We start from the raw sequence: 21754 nt of genomic DNA on the forward strand, positions 1-21754 counted from the left end.
GACTCGTCCGATTGGAGCGAGACGCTTTTCCAGACGTATCGGTCTTGAGATACAGATTGCACGGATGCCAATGAACTGCGCGCAAACAACTCAAAGCCTAAAGCCAAAGTTTTCCAGCTGACCTTGAATTTAGTTCAGTGGGGTCGTGTGGGAATACATTTGTTTTTTTGTTGTGACCTTGTTGTGCCTTTAAGCAGGGGTCAAAAGTCGCCAAACCGTTCTTTGACAGAAGTTATTTTGGAGAAGTCGTTTAGATTTGATTTATCGAGTGCTACGAGAAAGCAAGTGAAGCCCACTTAAGCAAGCTCAAGGCAAAAAGAGAGAAAAAAAAGGCTTTTAAAGAAGAAACTTCCAATTAGGAGGCATCAGCGGGTTCATGGTGTCACACCTTTGCAATTAATTACAGCTCCGAAATTTATTTTTTGTCAAGGTTTGGCGAAAGGTCTTCTTCAAAGCGGTTTGTTTTTCAACAAGTGATTGAATATTTTGTGCATTCACGTTGACCTAGTTATTGTTACTTTCAAGTGGAGGTCAAATGGATGTGACTTTCAAACTGCTCTGACGAACCCAAATGATCCAAAGGATTCGCCGACTAAAAGATCATTACTGCTCACCGCGTGCTGGCCACCCGTGGTCTCCGATAAAACGGACAAAAGCCGAGCGTTCATCCTCTCGGAGAAATGGAAGTGAAACCCCGCGATTGTCGAAGTGGTTGTCGTTGATTTCCGAGGCGTCCTCACTTTTGTTGCTGTCGTTTGGCCGCCAACTTTGAATGACTCAACATTTGTTATGCTGCAAGACCCCCTTCCTGAATATCTTTTTGAAGAAAGTTGTATTTATTTTGCCAGGGTGGGGTGGGAGGAGGGGAGGGTGGTCTTGGTGTCATAAATCGTGCTGTGGGTGATTGCTAGTGCGCGCAGGTATTTCATCTAATGGTGTGTTGCCGCCGGTGAACATACTGTGTTTTGAACTGGGTGTCAAACTTGCTCAGGCGAAACCCCGCAGGATACCATGATTACAAGCCCAAAATATGATTGCATGCGCCGCATTAATATTCATGCTCTTTGAAGCCACTTTTTTTTATTTTTTTTTTTTTGTCTTTGTTTGCACCTGACGAAAAAGATGAAAAGACCTGCGGACCTCATGAGTTCCGCTGTGAGAATAACAACTGCATCCCGGACCACTGGAGGTGTGACAGCCAGAATGACTGCGGAGACAATTCAGACGAGCAGAACTGCAGTGAGTAACCCGACGCCTCCACTTGCCGTCACGTCATTTTGTGAGGAAAGTCTCACACACACACACACACATAGGCAGGAGGAGACCACATGTTTTCTGAAGCCCCCCAAACACACACTTCGGCAACATTTTTGTCTATGCCCGTCTTTGGCCTGTGATCACAGGTGGGCGGGTAATTGTAACCTGGCACAGTGGTCCCCAATCTTTTACAACAGGGGTCCGCAACTACGGGTCCGCGGACCGGTGTCAGGCCTCGGCCCATCTGGGACCGGCCTGTACAGAGAGCTGTGAGCAAATTTACTGGCGTGGTGGAAATGTATGCGGCGCTAGCCAATCCGAGTCCCGCTTCTAACATTGCTTTGCAAGTTGAACTAAAGAGAATTTGCCAATGAATGAAAGCGGAAGCAGTCAACGGAATGTAACGATCACAAATTGACCAAACGTGAAGCTAATGGGCAGCCATGACTTCCGAAGATAGAGCTAGTTTGCCAAGAGAAGTTCCTCCCATAGCGATGCGGAGGAAGAAGCTGTTGCGCACGGTATCAAAAACACGACTGCACAAGAAACCTGCTGAATCGTTTGAACAAAGTAGCACCCAAACGATCGAGTGGAACGCCTGAAAATGCGAGCAGTTTGCGCAGCCTGCCCACGTAAACATGAGCGGTTAAGTCGCTACTAACTAGCCGGCAGCCGCCGGATGAAAGCGGCCATTAGTCGTGTCATCTTTTGATCAGTCACATTTTGCAAGTAGCGTCGCATGTTGGATCATAACTTCAAAATGATTATCAAAATGACGTTGTGAGGTGTATTTGTTGTCAGTACTGGTGCTTTAAACTGGCAATTTAAAAGCAATGGCAAAAAATATGGTTGCCGGTCCGCGAACAGCATGTACTTGTCTCAACTGGTCCGTGACACACACACACACACACACACACACACACACAAAAAAAAAAGATGGTGACCGCCGTTTTGCAGTATGCGCTAACGATCGGTTTGGCAGTCTCTGTACATGTCACAGCTTCACATGGTTTTTGAATTGCCAGCGTTACAGCATATGTGCAGGCAAATAAGGTAACTCGAGAGAATATCTGCATTTTTTAAAACATGACGGTTATTTTTAAAATAAAACGAAACCCAACAGCGCGACAAATATAGAACAACCGGTAAACGACAACAGATGTACTCTCCGGGAATAATAAATAGATCTCAGCTACGATCTTAGGTCCGGCGTTAGCGTCATCGCTACTTGCAAATGCATCGAATGAAAAGGTGACACTTGTAATTGTCGGTTCGGTCTGCTAACTGCATGGCTAGTTATTGGCTAAAATGCTAACGTTTACGCGGGCGGGCTGAGCAAGCAGGCTCAAGGATTGCGGTTAAAATTCGTTTTTGTATTTATTGCTCATAGTACATTTGCACTTACACCGCTGGGCTGTTTGATGGTAAATAATTAAACAGTCTGGCCAGGAAATGGTTAGTTAAGCAAGCTAAAATAGGGCCTTTTAATTCATTGTAAGCTGTGAATCCAGTAGAGATGCACATATGCATCTACAGTACGCGCGCACGCTGGTCCAGGATAATAGGGGGGGGCAGAAAGTGGATCTGATGCAGCTGTTTAGCCGCGTCACTAATATCGTCCTTGGGGATCCCCCGAAATGGCAGCAACACGATTTGGGCTTCAGAGAGTTTTGCCCCCGTCGATTGCAGAAGCAAAATGGAATGCATTTACATGGTGATCAGCTTTGCCAGCAGCCGCCGCCGTTATCCCGCATCGTCCATACAAAATGAGTCTAATTATCTCCAATTGCGTTGTTGTTGTTGTTGTTTTCAAGCCATTAGCACGCGCTTGCGAGCACAAACATTTGGCTAATAAAGATATCTGCTCATGTGTTTGCTGTAAATCGAATGAACATGATTCCGTCGCTTGTTTTGGTTCTGTTATTTATTATTTTTTTTCTGTGTGTGTAAATACGTTATGTTTTCTTCACTTCCTCGACAGCGCCAGTCACCTGCAACCACAAAGACTTTGCCTGCACCAACGGGGACTGCATCTCCTCCCGGTTCCACTGCGACGGGGATTACGACTGTTTGGATAATTCGGATGAGGCGAGTTTTTCTTGAGGCGCCACTGATGATCTTGAAACACGCTGCTTATACATGAGCATAGTTACTAGTGCTGTCAAACGATTAAAATACTTAATCGCGATCAAATGTATAATTTCATAGTTAACTCAGAATTATCCGTAATTAATCACAGATTTTTATCTATTCTAAATTTCCTTTGATTTATTTTTCTCCTATTTTTCCCATTTTAATGATCAATATGGAATCGTGGATCAGTTTTCTTTGTGCAAAATGCAAATATTGACTAAAAGAACAATTTCGACTTTCAATTTTACATTAACATTTTTCACTTGGAGCAGTTATTCAAACTTGGAGCACATTTGATTATTTTAGAGCAACGTAACATCCGTGACGTGGTGCCGCATTAATCTCGCGATAAAAAAAATGAATCGAGTTTAAATTGTCTTCAATTAATGCCGATAATAATGCGATAAACTGACATCACTTAATAGTTACCCCCCCCCCACCCAAAAAAAAGTAAAATAATTCAAGTTTATTTGTGGATTTTATGAGCTCGCGTATTCATTCGGTTACACCAGTCAGAATCTCAATTTGATTTCTGGTCATTAGAGGAAGACGCGGTTATGAGCAGACTCTAAAATGTTGAAATAGGACTAAAGTATCTTCTGCAGTGATTTGAATGCATCAAATGCAGCATGTAAATTCGATGTTATGTTGAGGAATAAACGTCAGGGGGGGACGAGTAGTGCTTTCAAGGTTCATCTCGGCGCGGGTCATCAATAGTCATGATGCGCTGCAAAATTCAGGGGCAAACACTTGCTATAATTATTCATTTTTCTTAGTGAATCGAGTTCGGATCTTCGCCTTTATCCAAACATTTGCACTGCGTATTACACATGTCATTTCTCCCAGTGCGTCCCATGCGAACTCCTTTTTCAGGGCTGTTCCTACCCAGCGGATGCGTTGAGGATGACGACGGTCAAACGGGCGTTTTAGGATCCCTTTTAGGATCCGCCAGCTGGGCCGAAAAGACACATATGCTAAAAAGACTGCCAATGAGCTCCAGAGGTTCTTTTTCCAAGTGGCTGCGCATCACAAAGCACGAGTGCCTCTTCACCCGCTCGCTATTTTCAAGCCTGGACCACGAGAAGTGTTTTTGCTCTTGTTCTTGTCGTGAAACAGATTGCGTTTTTCCGTTGCCGCGTGGGCCTTTGGAAAAAAAATGCGCTTGCGATTGTCATATGTAGACACACCGCGGTGTCTGTCGTGTCGCTAACAAGGGTTAGCGATGTTGTTGCGCCTTACGTTTGCCCCTTCACATTTGTGTTCATGCTTTGGCTCACAGAAAGGCTGCGAGGCGCACTGTGCCGACGACCAATTCCGCTGTCACAACAACCTCTGCATCTCCAAAAAGTGGCTGTGTGACGGCCAAGAAGACTGTAAGATGGGAGAGGATGAGAGAAACTGCCAGGGAACAGGTACGGCATGGGTTTTTTTTTCTCTGCTTTCTTTTTCTAGGGAAAAGAAATCGGCCACCGGGGTGGAAAATGTTTTCCGTTTTTTGGGGGGGGTTTTTTGTTTGTTTCCCGTCATTGGACTTTGTGCGTTGTAATTCAGAGTTGACTGAACCAAACCCGGTATTCGCAAATATTAATAAGTATCTTACAATATTACATCAGTTAGTTATTTTTATTATTATTCAGAATGTCCAAAGATTAGGATCCTTTCACACTTAAAATAAAATTACGCTAAAATGTCACATGTCCATGTCAGCAAATTTAATGTCGCCGATCATCGCTACGAAGAACGTATTGTAATCTCTGACACCCAAATCACTTACCAGGCCTTTCAAAGCCATATACACTCAAAGTCACAGATATCGCAGTAGAATGTGAAGATTGCCACCCCAAATGGACAAAAATAATACAAGCGCCCCACATGCACTTTGGGTTTAATAATTGAATATCGGGTTGTTGTCTTTTGGCTCACTCCAACCAGATTGGGGCTGTTGGTCGCGTGAGAGATCATTTTGCTTCCATTTTTGAGCCCCCATTGCGATTCCCAAAATGTGGTCCTGTGACGTTTCCTCCTTCGCAGTGGCCCCCTCGTGTTCGGTGAACGAGTACGTGTGCGACAGCGGCGGCTGCGTGTCAGCCGGCCTGCGTTGCGACGGCCACGACAACTGCCTGGATGGCTCAGATGAGGTCGGTGCAAGCTTTTGCGTCGACGGCCACGCGCCTTTGGATCGGTGTCGCCACGAGCGCATGTAAACACGCCGTGTCGTGACAGATTGGCTGCGTGAAGGAATGCCAGGAAGACGAGTTTCTGTGCCTAAATCGAGCGCACTGCATACCTCGACGCTGGCGTTGCGATGGCGTGATGGACTGCATGGATCACAGTGATGAGGAAAGCTGCAGCCAGGGTAGGTGTGGCGCTCTCGTACACCAGATGGACAACAAAAATTGATATCATTGAAAATATATCGATATATTTTTAACCACAAATAGTCCAGCTGATGCTCCGATGCAAGGGCCGCGTGAACTGAAAATGACCTTACATTGGTCAACTAGCATTAGCGGTAGCCGCTGTTTGGCTCACTCTGGTCACACGACCGTCACCGGAAAAGTTTGTCACGTGACACGCAGTAAAGGAGGCTTGATGAAGACGTTCGTTTTTCAATCCCCGCACACTCACGCAGTCGTAAATCAAGTAGGTGCGAACGCTCCAACTCGATGCGGCTCTGCTCACCTTTTGACGATGACACGGGTACGTCACTTGAAAGTGCTCGAAAGTCGCTCCGGAGCATCACTGAGCCTAGCCAATCATGCCACAGGCTGGAAAACTCAACCCACTGCCTGGATCAGTTGTTCATGCAATGAGGATGCAGGGCAGCATGTCGCTTGGAGAGAAAACAGGACGGAGAGTGAGGGATGAGAGAACAATGGGCACAACTGCCGCGTGAACAATCCTGACCTCACCAACATCATTCACCTTTGGGACCACATCATCTTAGTTGGAGTTATAAGAGCAGAACTATTACAAGGTGCAAGTGCTTCCCACCTACATGCCAGGGATTTTTTTTAAAAAAATGTAAATCAGATGGAGGGGGAGAGGAATGAATCGGAGTAACAACCTTTTGTTCGCTTGAATAGACTTTTCACTGCGAGCTCATGTTGAAAATGTGTAGGGGGAGTGTTTCATTTCTTTGTGTGACCGTAGGTGCTTTCTTTTGCCGGGCTGATGAATTCATGTGCAATAACACCTTGTGCAAACTTCACACGTGGGTGTGTGACGGCAAAGACGACTGCGGAGACAACTCTGACGAAGACGCAGACATGTGCGGTGGGTGGCGCTCCGCCGCGCTTTGCTGTCAAGTCAATGTGGCCGCCTTCTTTTCAAGATATTTATGAGCCACTGCCCCCAACGCCCCCCCCCGCCCCCCGCCCGCCCAGCGCCGTAGATATTTAAATGTGCGCTGTGCATTTTATTTTCTTTTTCCGTCCCTCGCAAAGCCGAAGCCATTTGTTTTTTATCTCCTTCCATCTCCAGAAAAACTTGCGTGCCCTCCTACGAGGCCATTCCGCTGCAGAAATAATCATGTTTGCCTGCGCGCCGACCAAGTCTGCAATAAAGCGGACGACTGCGGCGACAGCTCGGATGAAGAGGAGTGCGGTGAGGACACGTTGCATCAATAACCGTTTTACCTTTTATGAACTTACAAAGGGCCGTTGTGGCGTCGGGTACGGATGCTCGTGCCGGGAACATCACCTATACTTGAGTTGCATTGTAGAGATGAATAAAAATGTCGGAGACGGCTTAAACTGTCACAATTGCCAAGACCAATAGTTTCAACCACAAATTGATCCCAAAACATTTGAAGATTTTTTTCACTCGTTTTACGACATGACCCTGAAAAATAAAAGGCTTTTTTAAATTAATGACATTAATGGCAACCCAAGCTAAACACGACTCTCAGTCATGCTAAAGAATCAAAAGGCTCTTGTGTCAAATCATCTTTCTACACCGAAATCTGTTCCAGACTCCCAAAACAATTTCTTTTGGGGGGGGGGGGGGCAACACTGCACAGTGCGCTGCAGCAATAATGGTTGTTTTTTTATTTCCCCGAGGTTCAAGAACCTCGATGCTTTTTATGAGTCTCGTCATATTGTCTGTCCACGTGTGTTTCTCCACCTTTTGTGTCCCTTCAAGGGTTCATGACATTTTGGCCAAAGAAACTTGCGGCGAGTCACTTCTATGAAAACTGCTGCGTCTTCTTTTTTTTTTTTTAACGACATCCTTGACGTGTTCCTGCCGCGCGACACCGATTTGAGCGATGGCACCGAGCAGGCCCGGGTGAACGGGACAAATGGCTTCATTCATATTTCACTCTTTCATCCTCTCTCGTTCTGCCCTCCTTATCTTCCTCTCTAATTCCATTGATCCGGCCATCAATCTCTCACTTCACTCCATTACCTCCCTCCATTGTGTGCCTCTTCCCTCCGCCCGTCTTCTCTCCGTGTCACCTCGGTCCCGTCATGCCATCCTTCCATCCCGCTATCACCTCATTTTCTCCTTGCCACGTTTTCCCCTCCTACATCATCGCGCAAACAGTCGATTTGCTCCTGATTTCGATATTTGACTCGGTCGTCGGGCATAACGGTGAACCGTTAACCAGCCACTGACGATGTGCATGGAAACTCGGAGTGGCTGTGGATGCATTTCGAGTTTTTTTTTGTTTGTTTTTTTGCAACGAATAAATGGTGACCTCCACTTTGACTCGGTGCTTGGCCACCACCGGGCTCATTTTCGCTTGCGGCAATGGATAAGTATCGCAAGTAATGAAGTTCCTTTCAATCCAGCCTGTCATAAAGGTTGAAGTTGAAATGAAAACGGCGTCGCTGCCGTGGCGTTTTAGGGGTGCACGTGGTTCATTAGCGTTATCATTTTGAAGGACACCTAAGGGGGGGGGAAGAAAAGATGTTTGTAAATGGAGGAAGCTTTTTAAAAGTCTTGTGCTATTTTCCTCCGGGTACCAAAGCAGAGGTGGCGGCGGGAAGACCTCGGCCGTGCGGGAAGACCGAGTTCACCTGCGATAACCGACGCTGCGTCTCCATCCAGCTGCAATGCGACCTCTTCAACGACTGCGGCGACGGCGGCTCCGATGAGCAGGACTGCAAAGCCCGTGAGTTCAAGCGACCGCCCGATCCATCCAAGCTTTATCGGGAGGCGGGGCTAGCTCCCCGTTTCTTTGTTCTTTGTTTTGATTTTATGCTAATGTATGTATAGGCCCCGTTTGTAGAGTTATGTTGCGTGTGATGCAAAAGACTCGGCCGTCCTTTTGGCTTTGGCGCATCAAAAGTCGACCGCGGCAGGTGTCTTGAGATGCAACAAAAGGGCTGTCGTTTGTATTTGCAAGTCTCCAGCGGCGACGTATGTGGCAAGAAGACAAATCCGTGCGGAGAGGACGCCGTTTGCAACCAGACGAATGCGAACGCCGTCTGCCGGTGCAAAGCGGGCTTCAAGAGGAACCAGAAGTCGGGCCAGTGCGACGGTAGGCGGCCATCACTCACTGCCCTCGATGAACAGGATGTCGGGCCCGTGCGCAAATCGGTGGCGAGCTGGCCGTTTAAAAAAATTCATAAATAAAAAGATCATTTTGTTTGCCATAAAGCGCTTGCGTGCGGAACGATCGTAAAGTGCACCGGCGAGGTTGTCAGCGCAGCGACGTTTCCTTTTGACCTTTGCCCGGGCGTCATCATCGTCACCCCGTGTCAAAAATCAATATTCTTCGCCGTGACGGTCACGTTAAGACGTTAAAAGCGAGCGCTTTCTCAGACTTTCGCTCTTTCCAGAGACCAACGAGTGTCTGCGCTTTGACGCGTGTCCTCATTACTGCACCAACACCAAAGGCTCTTTCAAGTGCACCTGTGACAGAAATTACAAGGAGATGGATGGAAACTGCGTCGCAAAAGGTATGACGCTCATCTGTATTTTTTCGAGCCGCCCGTCGCCGTTCTCATCAGGTGACCTTCATCCGGGAGAACGGGGACTGTCCTTTTTTAAAAAGGCGAAGCGAGCTAATTCTCTTGCCGCTTCCTTTTCTCGACTGTGCGGGCAGGTGCAGAGGACGGAGTGCTCTACGTCGCTAATGACACCGAAATCCGCAGGTTTGCGTATCCGTTTAACCAGAGCCACGGACACAAAGTGCTGGCCCAGATTGAGGACAACGCCCGCATTATTGGCATGGACGCTTTGTTTCACCACCAGAAGTTTATCTGGGCCACCCAATTCAACCCGGGCGGGATATTTTACAAAGACAGTACGGAAAGAAGTCAAACCAAGCCAAATATCCGAAATATTGTAAGTATCTCCCAGCTGTTGAAGATGACGACGGCGACAACATGCATTTGCTGGTTTAAAGATCCAGACATTAAAAAAAATAATAATAATTAGAGTCTTGTTGATGTCACGGGTCGCCCGACTTTGTTCCTTCTCATTTGTTTCCGCAGTGTTCTGACTTTCGACGACCAAGAGACATTTCCGCCGACTGGATCACCGGCAATATCTACTGGACCGATCACTCCCGCATGCATTGGTTCAGCTATTACACGGCGCACTGGACTAAATTACGATATTCCGTCAATGTTGGACAACTCAAGGGACCGAATTGCACCCGCTTGATTACCGACATCGCCGGAGAGCCGTACGCCATTGCTGTCAACCCCGGCCGAGGGTAAGCGGGGGGCTGCGGCGCTTGACAATTATCCGTTATGTTTTTGGATACGATGGCGATTGTGCAGCTTCCCTCTGGCCCATCGTGACGATATGCTCAGCGGCCACAAATGTCAGGTGCACTCGAAATCCAAAGAGCTGCGTGAAAAAAAATGCAAATTCTGTCCTCAGAAAAAAAATCTCGTTTTCACAGCGGCAAAACAATAAAACACAAAGACGCACTCACACGGGAGCTGCTGTCAAACCGCAATGCACGCCCAAACGCTCCCAGACAGACTCCCCCGCAAGCCCCGCCTCTTAAAGGCACAAATGTCACACAAATGTCTATACACAAATTGGCAGTTGTATTTTATTTGTGCAGTTTATGCTTCACTTTTTGTGTCGTCCATTGTGTTGACCATTTTAAATGTGTTTCAAGCACACGAAAAGGGTCCAAAAATTTTTAATCCCATCGTTAGATTGTGAAAGTGTACCTAATGAAGTGTCCGGTGAATGTTTATACTGTAATCATCATCATCGTCATCATTCCATGTTCCTGTTGCGCATCCGGACAGGTCAGCAAGTCGTCAGCCCACTTTTTAGTGGCCCGTGCTTAATCGTCCGCTCTTTGCAAAAGCTTTGCGGTGTTAACCAGCTGGACTCTAATTGTGTATGCTCGCCATTAGAGGCTGAGCAGGTAATGTACTGTTCACTTGGTTTTCATACCGTAGCTGCCCGCCGCATTTAAATACGACATAATGAGACGGCCGACGGTGAACCAAAGCAGGGAGGCGAATGCGCGGCCAGACAATGGCTCGGATCTCATTAGAACGCTCCGCGGCATCGAGGGGAGCTGCAACTCACCGACGATAAATAACTGATGCGACATCCAGGGGCGCTCCTAGCTTGAACGCCCCACCCCCACCCCCACCCCCCCCTTTGATATGATCACCTTTTTCATGTTGCAACCCCAATAAAGCAACGACGACGTCGCTGCAGAGCATAGCAAAGGCCACGCGTATTTCCTGCAGTCAACCAATGTTGCTCCGTCACGCAGGATGATGTACTGGAGTGTCGTAGGCGACCATTCGCACATAGAAGAATCCGCCATGGATGGTTCTTTACGCAGAGTGCTTTTGGAGAAGAACCTCAGGAGACCCACCGGTAAGTATTCCTTCTAAAAGTGCAGTCAGCGTGTACATTTTGAAGATCTTCCCTTGGAAAAGGACGAATGAGTACAAGTTTTGTTTTGCAATAGAATGGTCGCAGCTAGCAACCAGCTACTGTATAAAAATATACTGTGACCGCCGACTGCGGAATGCATGAATGTATTTCCCGTCTTGGAAAAGCTTTACAATTTTAGGGAGTAATACCGCGACAAGGCCGGCACGGTGGGCGGCTGTTTAGTGCCTCACGGTGCAGAGGTACAGGGTTTGATTCCGGCTCCGGCCGTTTGCTTGTTTTCCCCGTGCCTGGGTGGCTTTCCTGCGGGTACTCCCGATTTCCTCCCACATTCCAAAAACACGGATGGCAAGTTAGTGGAACGCTCCAAATTGTGATTGTGCGCCACGAACGGTTGTTCATCTCCGCGTGCCCTGCGATTGGCCGGCAACCAGTTCAGGGGGGTAGCCCGCCTCCTGCCGCTCGAGCGCGCCCGCGCCCCTCGTGAGGAGAAGCGGGATTAGAAAATGGATGGATGGATGAAGACCGCAATGTTTGCGTGAGACGACAATGACCCTCTCATTTCAGACAAAAGTGGGATGCCAGTCGGGCACACGGCGCCTCTGAACCGTTGACATCACACACGTTTTGTTTGTATGATATCTAATACATGAAGTGCATGGAAACGTTTGGGGAAAATGAAGCGGAGCTTATACATAAAACAAAAGCAAACACAAAGGAAACAAATACAAATGAAACTCAGCAGAGCCTCTGAAGTTGCCATTTATTTTCCTTTTTTTTCCTTTAAATAGGGAAACAGCGCTGAACTAGTTTTGCGCATCGGCTTTGGCCTCCTTTAATTCAAGCGGCAGCATTCCGTTGTGTTTACAGAGCGAGGAATTCATCATCTGCGGAAAAGCCGCTTAAAACATCCAGCCGGGCTCTCGATTATCTAGTCCGACGCCGCGCAGAAAGTAAAAGTGATTCATCGCTTTGGAATTTCAACATCGGCATTCCTAAACGCCGCGCCCCAAAGTGCCGAGCGCGATGCGGTGAGGTCCGCTTGCTCATTTCCACGCAGGACCATTGATTGGTGAAAGGAAAACAAGGCAAAGGGTAGAAACACACACCAAAAAAAAAAAAAAAGGGCGGCTTCACATTTCAGCCGGGCCGCGGTGACCTTCGCTTCTCCCGTTGCCGGGTGACCCGCGGCAAGATCTCGGTGTAGTTTGTACGGTACATCAAAGTCTTTGTTTCCTCATCCCCGCAGGGCTCGCCATTGATTATTTCAATCAACGTTTGTACTGGGCTGATCCTGAGCTTTCGCAGATTGGCAGCGTGAGATTGGATGGTTCCGACCCGCTGATGACGATCAATGAGCGACATGGTAATTTTCGCCCACGTTCCCAAAGCAAATTCACATCGGCCTAAATGTTTGTTTTTTTTTTGTTGTTGTTTTTTTTTAAACCAAGCAAGTGTCGTTCGTGTCTGTTGTCTCAGAAGTTGTGCCCTTGCGTCGTATCCCCAGGTATCTTCCAACCTTATCGAATTGATTTATTCGAAGATTACATCTACGGGACTGGACTCAGACACGAGGTCTTCAAGATTCACAAGTTTGGCAAACAATCGGTGGAGTTTTTCAACTTGGGGGTGGACAAGCCCACCAATGTTTTGATCTCCCACCGATTCAAACACCAGGACGGTAATTGAGATTTCTCATTGGTCTTTGCAAATATTCCGCCCTTCCGAAACAGCAGCAGAGAGTGAAATATTTGACTGAAGCGCTCCTCCGAAAATGTATCACAGAGCCTCTCTCGCTCTTCCCGACAGTGTCAAATCCATGCCTGAGGATGTCTTGTGATTTCATGTGTTTGCTCAACCCGACGGGTGCCAGATGCACTTGTCCGGAGGGCAAAATGCTGATCAACGGCAGCTGTGGTGATGTCAACACCTCAGGTGGGCTTCTACCATGGCTTGATGGCACTCTGAAGCTGCTTTACAGAAAACCGGCAAGTCGGCAAAACTATCAGAGCACCAGCTGGCAAACATGCCGGCGTTGTCCACTTACAGTTGAGACATATGAACGGACCCTGACGTCAGTCTGCGTGAATATTTTTGTGCCGATAGTGGCGTGTTGTCACATTGTCAGAATCAGAATAACAACAACAAAGCCCCAGTATGGAGTCGGGGAAACAAAAAACACACTCGGACATGTGGCGAGGGTCGGTGCTGTTGCTGGGGGAATATTGCAAGGCGCCACCACATTCCATCTTACAGCTGCACCATAATAGTGGAAGGGATACTGTCACATTCCACCACATTCGGGTGTGAATGTGAAGGGTTGTTTGTATTCATGTGCCCCGCGATTGGATGGCGACCGGTCCAGGGTGTAGCTTGGCCTGAAGTCAGCTGCGATCGACTCCACCTTAGCCGCTCGCCTCACAAAGTAGTATCGAAAACGCCTGGGCTTCGACTTCTGCTACCTGCTCTACTCGTCCTCTTTATGTTCCCTCGATTCACATGGTCAGACCTCATAAGCTCCAAGTGCCATCGACTATTTACTACTTCAGAAAAAGCATGGACTACTCATACAGCGATTAAACCCAGAAGAATGAAAAAAACTTGATCTCTAACTTTTCTTTCTGATATATTTTCGGGTTGCCTATTCTTGTAGTTTGCGGTTGGTTGGTTCATAATTAACCGCACGGGATTCGCAGCGCATGCCGTATGAGTTTGTTGCGCAAACTGTGATTGACTTCCACGCTAAGAAATGTGGGCTTTTTCCTCCTGCGGCGAAGGTGAACTGTGTCGTCCCCCCTGCGAGAACGGAGGCCGTTGCTTAGCCAACGAGAAGGGAGACTGGCGCTGCTACTGCTGGCCTGATTTCTCAGGCGAACGCTGCGAGGTCAACCACTGCACCGACTACTGCCTCAACGGAGGAACGTGTATGGGCTCACCGCTGGGTAAGATGCCTTCGCAAATGTGCCGCTTGAGCCCCGGAGAAGTTCTGTCGCGTTTTGGTTCATCTTGAACTTGACATCGTCAAAAAAGTGCGGGGTGGTCATCCGTCTACTCGCGAGCCTCCAGTAGTTAGAGCTGATGGTTCTTGTTTTCAAGTACTCCCTCAGGGAGTCGTCTGCATCCAACACGGCGACAAAATGGCATTTTAAATTGGGGACGGGCGGGGGCTTCGGGCCATTTCCTTGTTGCGCAATGATCCAGTGAATAGTAACACTTCAGCACACCTCTTTCCTCCGTGGTATCCTTGCGGCAATGCTGCTGTTTTTTGCAAGCGTTGCACTTTTGAGCCCACTTTGCACAGAAGTTGATTTGCGTTTGCTATGTTTTTTTTTTTTTTAACATTTTGACTTTGAGTGCGCCCGTACCGATGTGGAGCAATCCTCAAGTGCGGCGTGACTGCACACTGGTGCCTGGAGATCCGCGTGACCCCGTTAGCTTGATGATAACGCGTCATGGGAAACGCCATTGATGAGCTAACAAATAACCCCTAATCCTAACACCGAACCACGTACGCCCTAACCCCAACCCAACCACCCCCTGACCCCAACCCCCGAACCCAACACTAACCCAACCTGAACCCTAACCCCCTAATCCTAACCCAAAGCTAGCCCTAACCCTTATTAACACTAACCCAAGACTTAACCCTAACCCCTCACCCTAACCACTAACGCCCTAACCTTTGACCCAACCCCTATCCCTAACCCCCTAAACCTTAACCATGACTCTAACCATAACCCTAACGCACCCCTAATACTAAAACGTCACTTGAAACCGGCAGATATTCGCCCAGCCTCGCTTCCAAAAGAAACGGTGGCGTCAATGTAAAACTTGCTGACGGACACATTTGTGGAGAAAGAAAAAAAAAAAAGGGAGCTCACAAAAGATTTACTGGGTGATGTAATTTCACACTTGATGGTTGGCCCGGGCCTACAGAGACCAAACTATTTGGAGACAAACAATTAGCAAGTGCATTTTCCATTCTATATGCCTTTTAAATTGCGTGGGATTGATTTCTACTTTGGAGGCAGCGCCGTGCTCATGTTCCGCAGCCTACTAATGGACTTCTAATGAGGGGGCCAATTGTAACCGAGACAGAGTTGCGCATTTTATGGTGTGCGCAGAGACATTTTGCTTACCATTACGTCCCGGGCACCGGAGAGCAGCACCCGCCGCACAGTTATTTGGAAAAAAAAGACTAACCTGGTAGTTTGATGTTAGTTTAAAAAAAAATTAAATAAAAAGGTCGCTCATTTCTTCGGGTTTGGTGCTTTTTATTTTGAATCTGGCATGATTGGAAAATGGAATTGTCGTTGCAAGAGGTTCCAGGTCACTCACGGGCACTTGTTTGCTATTTCGGACAAGGCACTCACTCACACACGTGTGATTTCCGCTCTGCCGTCTTATTCTCATTTTGTACTGGACCGCGTTCTGTAATTGAAACCGTATTGACGGCGACGACGTGAGACAGAGCAATCGTCCGCCTCTTTGCTTTCTAGAGCGCTTGGCCTCATTCGGGTCACGGGGAGCGTGAGCCTATCTCGGGTGACTTTGGAGGGGGGGGGGGGGGGGGAGTGGGGGATAACCCTGGACTTGTCCCGGGCACACTCGTATTCACACTCGCACCTTTGGACATATGAGAGAAAGTCATCGCGCCAGGAGAAAACCCACGCGGACACGGTGAGAATTCAGTCACCGAATCCCGTTACCCCGACCGAGGCTGACGTGCTCTCCACTCGGGCGCCGTGCCGCGCACGGCAACCGGTGCGGGAGTTCTTGTGGCCCGTAATCCCCCGAGGGCTCCCTGAAACATTTGCCGTACTCTGAGCTCCTTCGCCTTATTTCTCGACGAACGTTGCCGCTTTTCCGCACGCTCCCTAATCCCTCTTCCCACATCTCCCGTTTTTCTAGGGAAGCCTACTTGCCACTGTCCTCTGGGCTTCTCCGGGCCGTTCTGCGAGAGGAGGATATGCGACAACTACTGTTTGAACGGCGGAACCTGTGACGTCACTCGGGGGAACCAGCCCGTGTGCCGCTGTTTGTCGGAATACACGGGAGAGCGCTGTCTGTACCGTGAGTTGCACGCCTCCCATTTTTTGGCGGGGACATTTCCACTTCCACTGCACGTCGCCATCACGTGATTGACACAAACACGCCTGATCAAACGGCAGAGGAATTCCATTCGGATGCGTTTGCTAACCGACGCGTATGAAAGTTCGGAGCGTGCAACAAAACCTTCCTCCCCTGAAGCCTTTTTTTCCCCCTCCTCCTTCGTAAAAGATCACATTTTCGAATAAACAAAGTGGAAATAGCACAATCAAACAACCGTCGGGTGTTTCTGCGCAGAAGCGATAATGATTTTATTGTCCCCCCCCCCCTTCCCTACGCAGCTTTGTAATTATTGTTAGTGGGGGAAACAATTTTGGCTACACATCGTTAGAACCCCCCCCGCCCCCCCCCCCTTTGTTTGCCCAACGGGTGAAATGTTTTCAAGTGTGGCTAAGATGTCATTTGATAAGGATAATTAAGCCCCATTAAAACCTTTCACAAGTCCAATTAAAGCAGCTCAGACTGCATTCTTGCGGGTGTTCTGAACATCTGCTGTCATTCTCTCTCTCTGTCTCTCTCGACATGGTCACCAGATATTTGTCACCACTACTGCGTGAACTCCAAGGCGTGCACGCTGTCCAGTAGCGGCTACGTGGAGTGCGTGTGCCCCGCCAGGTTCGAGGGAAACAAATGTGAGACGGACAAGTGTCTGCGATGCCGCGGCGCGCCCTGCCTCATTAACGAGGAGACGGCAGAGGTGGTTTGCAAGTGAGTGATCGCCTTCCGCTTCTTTGCTTGCGTCGGGAGGGGCGCCTCGCGTCGCTTTGTGGTTGGAGCAGACATTTGCATTCCTGATACATGTTGTCAAATCCCAAATGCGTGCGACACGTGACATAATTGCACCTGTTACACCTAATACGCGCACGGTGGCGCCGCGAGGAATGACTTTTATTGTCAAACTAAACATCAAACAAAGACAGTGAGGTGCATCTCAAGCCAACGCATGATGTTGCTTTGGATAGAAGGCAAAAATTGTTCCATCGCGATAGCTTCTATTTTTTCGCGGCATGCTATGCTATGGTCCACGCTACAAAATGCTGGGTTGTTTTCCGAACTCCACTCGTAGTGGATTTTGACGTGCCAGGACCCAAAGCGCCGCGTATAAATAACCCGACAGCTTGTTCCTTTGCGCACCCGGCGCTGGATTAGTGATTTCACCCGATTCGGGTTACTTTGAATCGTTGTTTGATGTTTAGTTTGACAGTCGTTCTTGAACTGAAACAGCCGAAGAAGTCTCTTCTGTGAAGATGAGTTCACGAACTGCTGAGTTCACTGCGACCATTCGGCACATTTTTTTTTTTTTTGCTCGCAAAACAAACAACCAAAAAAAAATGGCCAAACCACAACTCATATTTTGAAAAGGTTGTTGGGAGAGTCACTCATATATCAAGGCACCACTGCACACATGCACATGTCACAATGAGGCATTGCATGTTTCCCCTCCCAGATGCAGCCTCAAGAATATAGCCATAATTTTCCACTAAATCCAACAAATACAAAGTGCACAACCGCTGAATGTCTGCGGTTGCTGTCCAATGACAACGAGGATGTCAAATGACCATTTCTTTATTTTAGGGCTTGTCGAATAGAAAGTGTAATTACAGATTTGGCTAAAATGTAAATGGTGTCATTTGTTTGTTTGTTTTTTTCTTTTTGCACGTGACAGAGTACAAATGAACAAGCGAACATTCCCAATAAACGGTCGTCGGTTGCGTGCGTTTTCTCCTTTTGTCACAACAAGTCATTATTTCCTCTCCGCTCAGTTGCACAAATGGGCGAATCGCACCGAGCTGTCAACTATGTGACGGATATTGCTACAACGGAGGCACCTGTCACCTGGACCCCGACACCAACCTGCCTTTCTGTCAGTAAGTCACTTACTACTTCGTGGCATCTGAGACAGACTGTGATGATTCTCACCCTCGCCGCCTCCATGCAAATGACGCCTCTTTATCCCGGTAAGCCCGGCTTTCGGGAGCGCAAGCGGGAACCAATCGCGGGGAGAGTCGCGCAAGCTCGTAATATTTCACGCAACACGATCCCCAAACCCGAGGCGTGTTTGATGTCACGTCGCGGAGGCCGTGGCGCAGCGTGGGGCCGGATGCCAGAGCCTCATCTTACGCTGTGTGACACGTCGCCGTGGCTTAAGGCGCATATTTAAAAAAAAAAAAAAAAGGAAAAGGTGTGTTCCTAGCTTGCCATTTTGAGCCTATCACCGTAGTCCTCCTTGCAGTAAAGAGCTCGTGTCGGGTTTCCGTGACTCTCTTCAGTCGTCGGATTTGGAAGTTTGCTCTCTCGAAAGAAAGGGGCTCTGTGTCAGTCATTTAATTTGACATTCAGTGGGGGGGGGAACGCCATCACTCTTCCAAGCGTGGCCCACAGATTCATCTCACCTGAGCTTCTAATCGCATGCGGCACTTTGTTCCAAATTTTGTCAAGGGAGAAATTGGAAATCCTTTCTTCTCAAGCCCAACGGTCTGCATTTTTAACTGCCCATTGTCCAGGCTCGCCAGGTGGAAATTTGGGCACGTCTCACAAATTCAAGTGGATAGAATCAATTTCTATGCAAATGATTCCACCGTTGGATGAGGTCAACAGATCCCATGGTAGGGGTTATGATTTCCTCAAAGGAACGGGTGACGTACGCCGAGATATGGGCAACTTCATCAAAAATTTTTACGACTGCGCCATATTGAACTTTGCAAGGCCCAACTTGCCTCCAATGGATTTAATTTCTTTCTTTTTTGCTGAACAGCGAGTAGGTAGACTACGGGTTATTGTTAGGGGTTAGGTTTGGGCTATGGCTAGGGTTGATTAGAGTGAGGGGTTAGTGTTGGGTTTGGGATATGGTTAGGTTTTGTACGACATTATACCGATATAAAACTTTTCAGGTTTTCCATTTTAGCTTTCTTCTTGCACAGCATGCGATTATAACTCAGCAGGTATGAATCCGCGGGCGGCTCTGCGTGGTTTTTCACGATGACGGATATTCTGGCTGTACGCTGCCAGAATGTGATTTCTCAGCGTGGAAAAAGGAGGTCGTCCGTTTCGGCAGCGTTTTGGATTCGTCTTGAATTCGACAAGTTTGAAATCTATTGACAACGATTCCCTCCTACAGCAGTCAAGGGTGCACTCACCTCAGCATTCACGGTGCCCGATCGCATTTTCCTCACAAGCGCTCCAGTGAGGTCTCGCGCCGTCCCGCTCTCATAGTCGCCTGCGCTCGCCAGAATAGTTGATGGCCTTTTACTGCATTTGATTTATTATTGCTTCGATGTCTTTTCATGTAAAGTTGTCGAAACAATGAAAGATGTTTCACACAATGGTGTTTTGACATCCAAGCGGCCCAAAGAGCTTTTTGGGGCGTAAAGTGCACAAGAGGCTTCAAGCTGTTGTTTGCCACTCCTGTCAACCTAAACATAAAACAAAGAGAAATACATGCGGCGTCCATAAAACAACCACATAACTCTGCCAGCTTAATGCTAACCCGGAAAGGGAGACCCCATAGACATGCTAACAAATAGCATCTGTGCGGCGCTACTCTAATAGTGCAACGACATGTCGACAGACAATCACAAGACTCCCCAGGCATATATTCTTTATCTTCTGTGTGAAATGACCAAGAGTACCGCAGCGTACTGAGACACAATAGTTGCCCGTCTTCTTTGTTTACGTCGCCGTGACTGTTGCGTTTGATGTCATTAATTCATGTTTTTACAAAGTAAACTATTGTGCCGTCACGGAACACAGTCAACTTGTATGTCAAGTCACCACTGTCCAGTCCATGTTGAGAGTCTTGAGTTGATCCTTTACCTGGCAGGATGCAATATTTCCCAACGTACGTACTTACATCCCACGTGGTCGAAAGTAACTCTACACCTCATGAGATGATTTGCTTTTTTTTTTTTGCTAGTGAGATCATACCAATGATTTTTCTTTCATCAGGAGAGCAACAGAGCTGTTCTGTTTATGCATATTGATCTCGGCACATAGCTCACGCCATCTTCTCCCCGAGTCGGCTGAAAGGCTTGAGCGTGCCAATCCGGGCACGTCAGGCCAACAGCGAGGGCAAAAAAGTGTGCTTATGGGGAAAGGCCCTTTGCTCACTCCACCAACAATGTTTTGCAGCTGCACATCAGGGTTCAAGAACCAACGTTGCGATGAGCTGGCCAACCCCTGCGATTACTTCTGTCAGAATGAGGGGCTGTGCACATTAACGGCTCTTAACAAACCCCGCTGCAAGTAGGTCACCTCGCCAGCCGCTTTGTTGACGCCTCATTCAACGCCATTCTGTAGCCTGTTCGGGAGGAAGGGCTCTTTGTGCCACCTTGTGCTAACTCCCCATGTAACAAGTGCTCCGAAATACATTGAAAAGGACGATTGTATGGCATCGCAGGGGGGGTTGATGACTGCCCGTCCTGTTTTTGATTGACGGGTCAATCAAGATGTGGCATGGCAAAATTAATGTTCATCTTGTCAAGTGTCTTCAAAGTGTTTTGCTTCTCTTTCAAAAGTCCAGATATGTCCTTTGAAATGTGCAAATGAACCTCGTCTTTGTTTTCCTTGTAACATGAATTAAAATTAAAGTGCTAAGAAGAATTCGGGCCGCCGTGTCAACGAAGCTCAATAATGCCACGGCGAGATTGAAGGACTCATTGTTTAAGAATCCGCTTGTATACTTCAGAGGGGAAAAAATGTGTTTTTGAGTCGAGTTTAATTGAGGGTAAAGTTGTACTTATTTTGGAAAACAAAGAGATAAAGGTAATGTTTTTTTTAAGATTAGCTTTGTATCATTACAAGAATAAAAAAAACATTTTCAAACATTTTAACCTCGAAGATAGCCGACTCTATTCTCATAATTAATTTGAATCTAACTTTTATCTAAAAAGAAAAAAAAATCTTCGATATAGTTATCCACATTTTTTAACTGAAATTAAAACTACTTTGAAAATTTTCAAAGCTGTCTGACTTAATTCTTAAGATCGAATCAAACATATCAATTATTTTTTTTCCAAGCTCCAACAAGAAAACAAGAACTAATAACGAGAGATTGACTTGCAAAATGTGTCTTTTTTAATGCGCGTTTATATACTTCCGGGTCAGTTTGGCTACTCCAGCCTCGAACGCACAGCTGGTGTACTGTCACAGAGATGACAGTACACGTCAGACGATTTTCGCTTATCTAGAAACGCGTTTAAAATGAACAGATTTTATGACTTTGTAATCCAAGCCAATTTCGAAGTCAAATTCAATCAAAATCGCCCATGGGTAAAAACGCTCCATCTTTGTTACTTTCGTCAACCCGGAAGTATTTACGCATTTAAACTCAGCGTTCGTTACATAATTTTCCTTTCCTTCGTGTCACGTTCGGGGCTCCGCAATGTTCTCCTTCATCTAAAAGCAATCTGTAAACGGTCACTTGAAACATCCT

General features: G+C 47.4%; 1 protein-coding gene across 12 annotated transcripts in view; it reads left to right on the forward strand.

Annotated features, from left to right (window-relative positions):
• lrp1bb (low density lipoprotein receptor-related protein 1Bb) overlaps nt 1-21754 on the forward strand; it is a 181760-nt gene that overhangs the window by 149913 nt on the left and 10093 nt on the right. For 7 of the 12 annotated variants that reach the window (XR_015102280.1, XM_086123849.1, XM_086123850.1 and 4 more), the window contains 21 exons: nt 1123-1239; nt 3239-3345; nt 4670-4802; nt 5422-5528; nt 5614-5746; nt 6544-6666; nt 6874-6996; nt 8363-8506; nt 8741-8875; nt 9177-9296; nt 9443-9684; nt 9834-10057; nt 11093-11199; nt 12467-12583; nt 12725-12898; nt 13027-13152; nt 13995-14159; nt 16126-16287; nt 16857-17031; nt 18087-18191; nt 20452-20565. Coding sequence is in view for 10 of the 12 variants with exons in the window: in XM_086123849.1 (XP_085979975.1) it covers nt 1123-1239; nt 3239-3345; nt 4670-4802; nt 5422-5528; nt 5614-5746; nt 6544-6666; nt 6874-6996; nt 8363-8506; nt 8741-8875; nt 9177-9296; nt 9443-9684; nt 9834-10057; nt 11093-11199; nt 12467-12583; nt 12725-12898; nt 13027-13152; nt 13995-14159; nt 16126-16287; nt 16857-17031; nt 18087-18191; nt 20452-20565 (2953 nt within the window). In the remaining 2 variants the exon portion in view is untranslated. Of the gene's footprint in view, nt 1-1122; nt 1240-3238; nt 3346-4669; nt 4803-5421; nt 5529-5613; nt 5747-6543; nt 6667-6873; nt 6997-8362; nt 8507-8740; nt 8876-9176; nt 9297-9442; nt 9685-9833; nt 10058-11092; nt 11200-12466; nt 12584-12724; nt 12899-13026; nt 13153-13994; nt 14160-16125; nt 16288-16856; nt 17032-18086; nt 18192-20451; nt 20566-21754 lie in introns of those variants that run through there. The other 5 variants (XM_086123844.1, XM_086123851.1, XM_086123842.1 and 2 more) reach the window with 4 other exon arrangements.

This window comes from Hippocampus guttulatus, chromosome 11 (assembly GCF_054856545.1).
Source record: "Hippocampus guttulatus isolate MCC_2025c chromosome 11, RoL_Hgut_1.0, whole genome shotgun sequence".
Classification (NCBI taxonomy): domain Eukaryota; kingdom Metazoa; phylum Chordata; class Actinopteri; order Syngnathiformes; family Syngnathidae; genus Hippocampus; species Hippocampus guttulatus.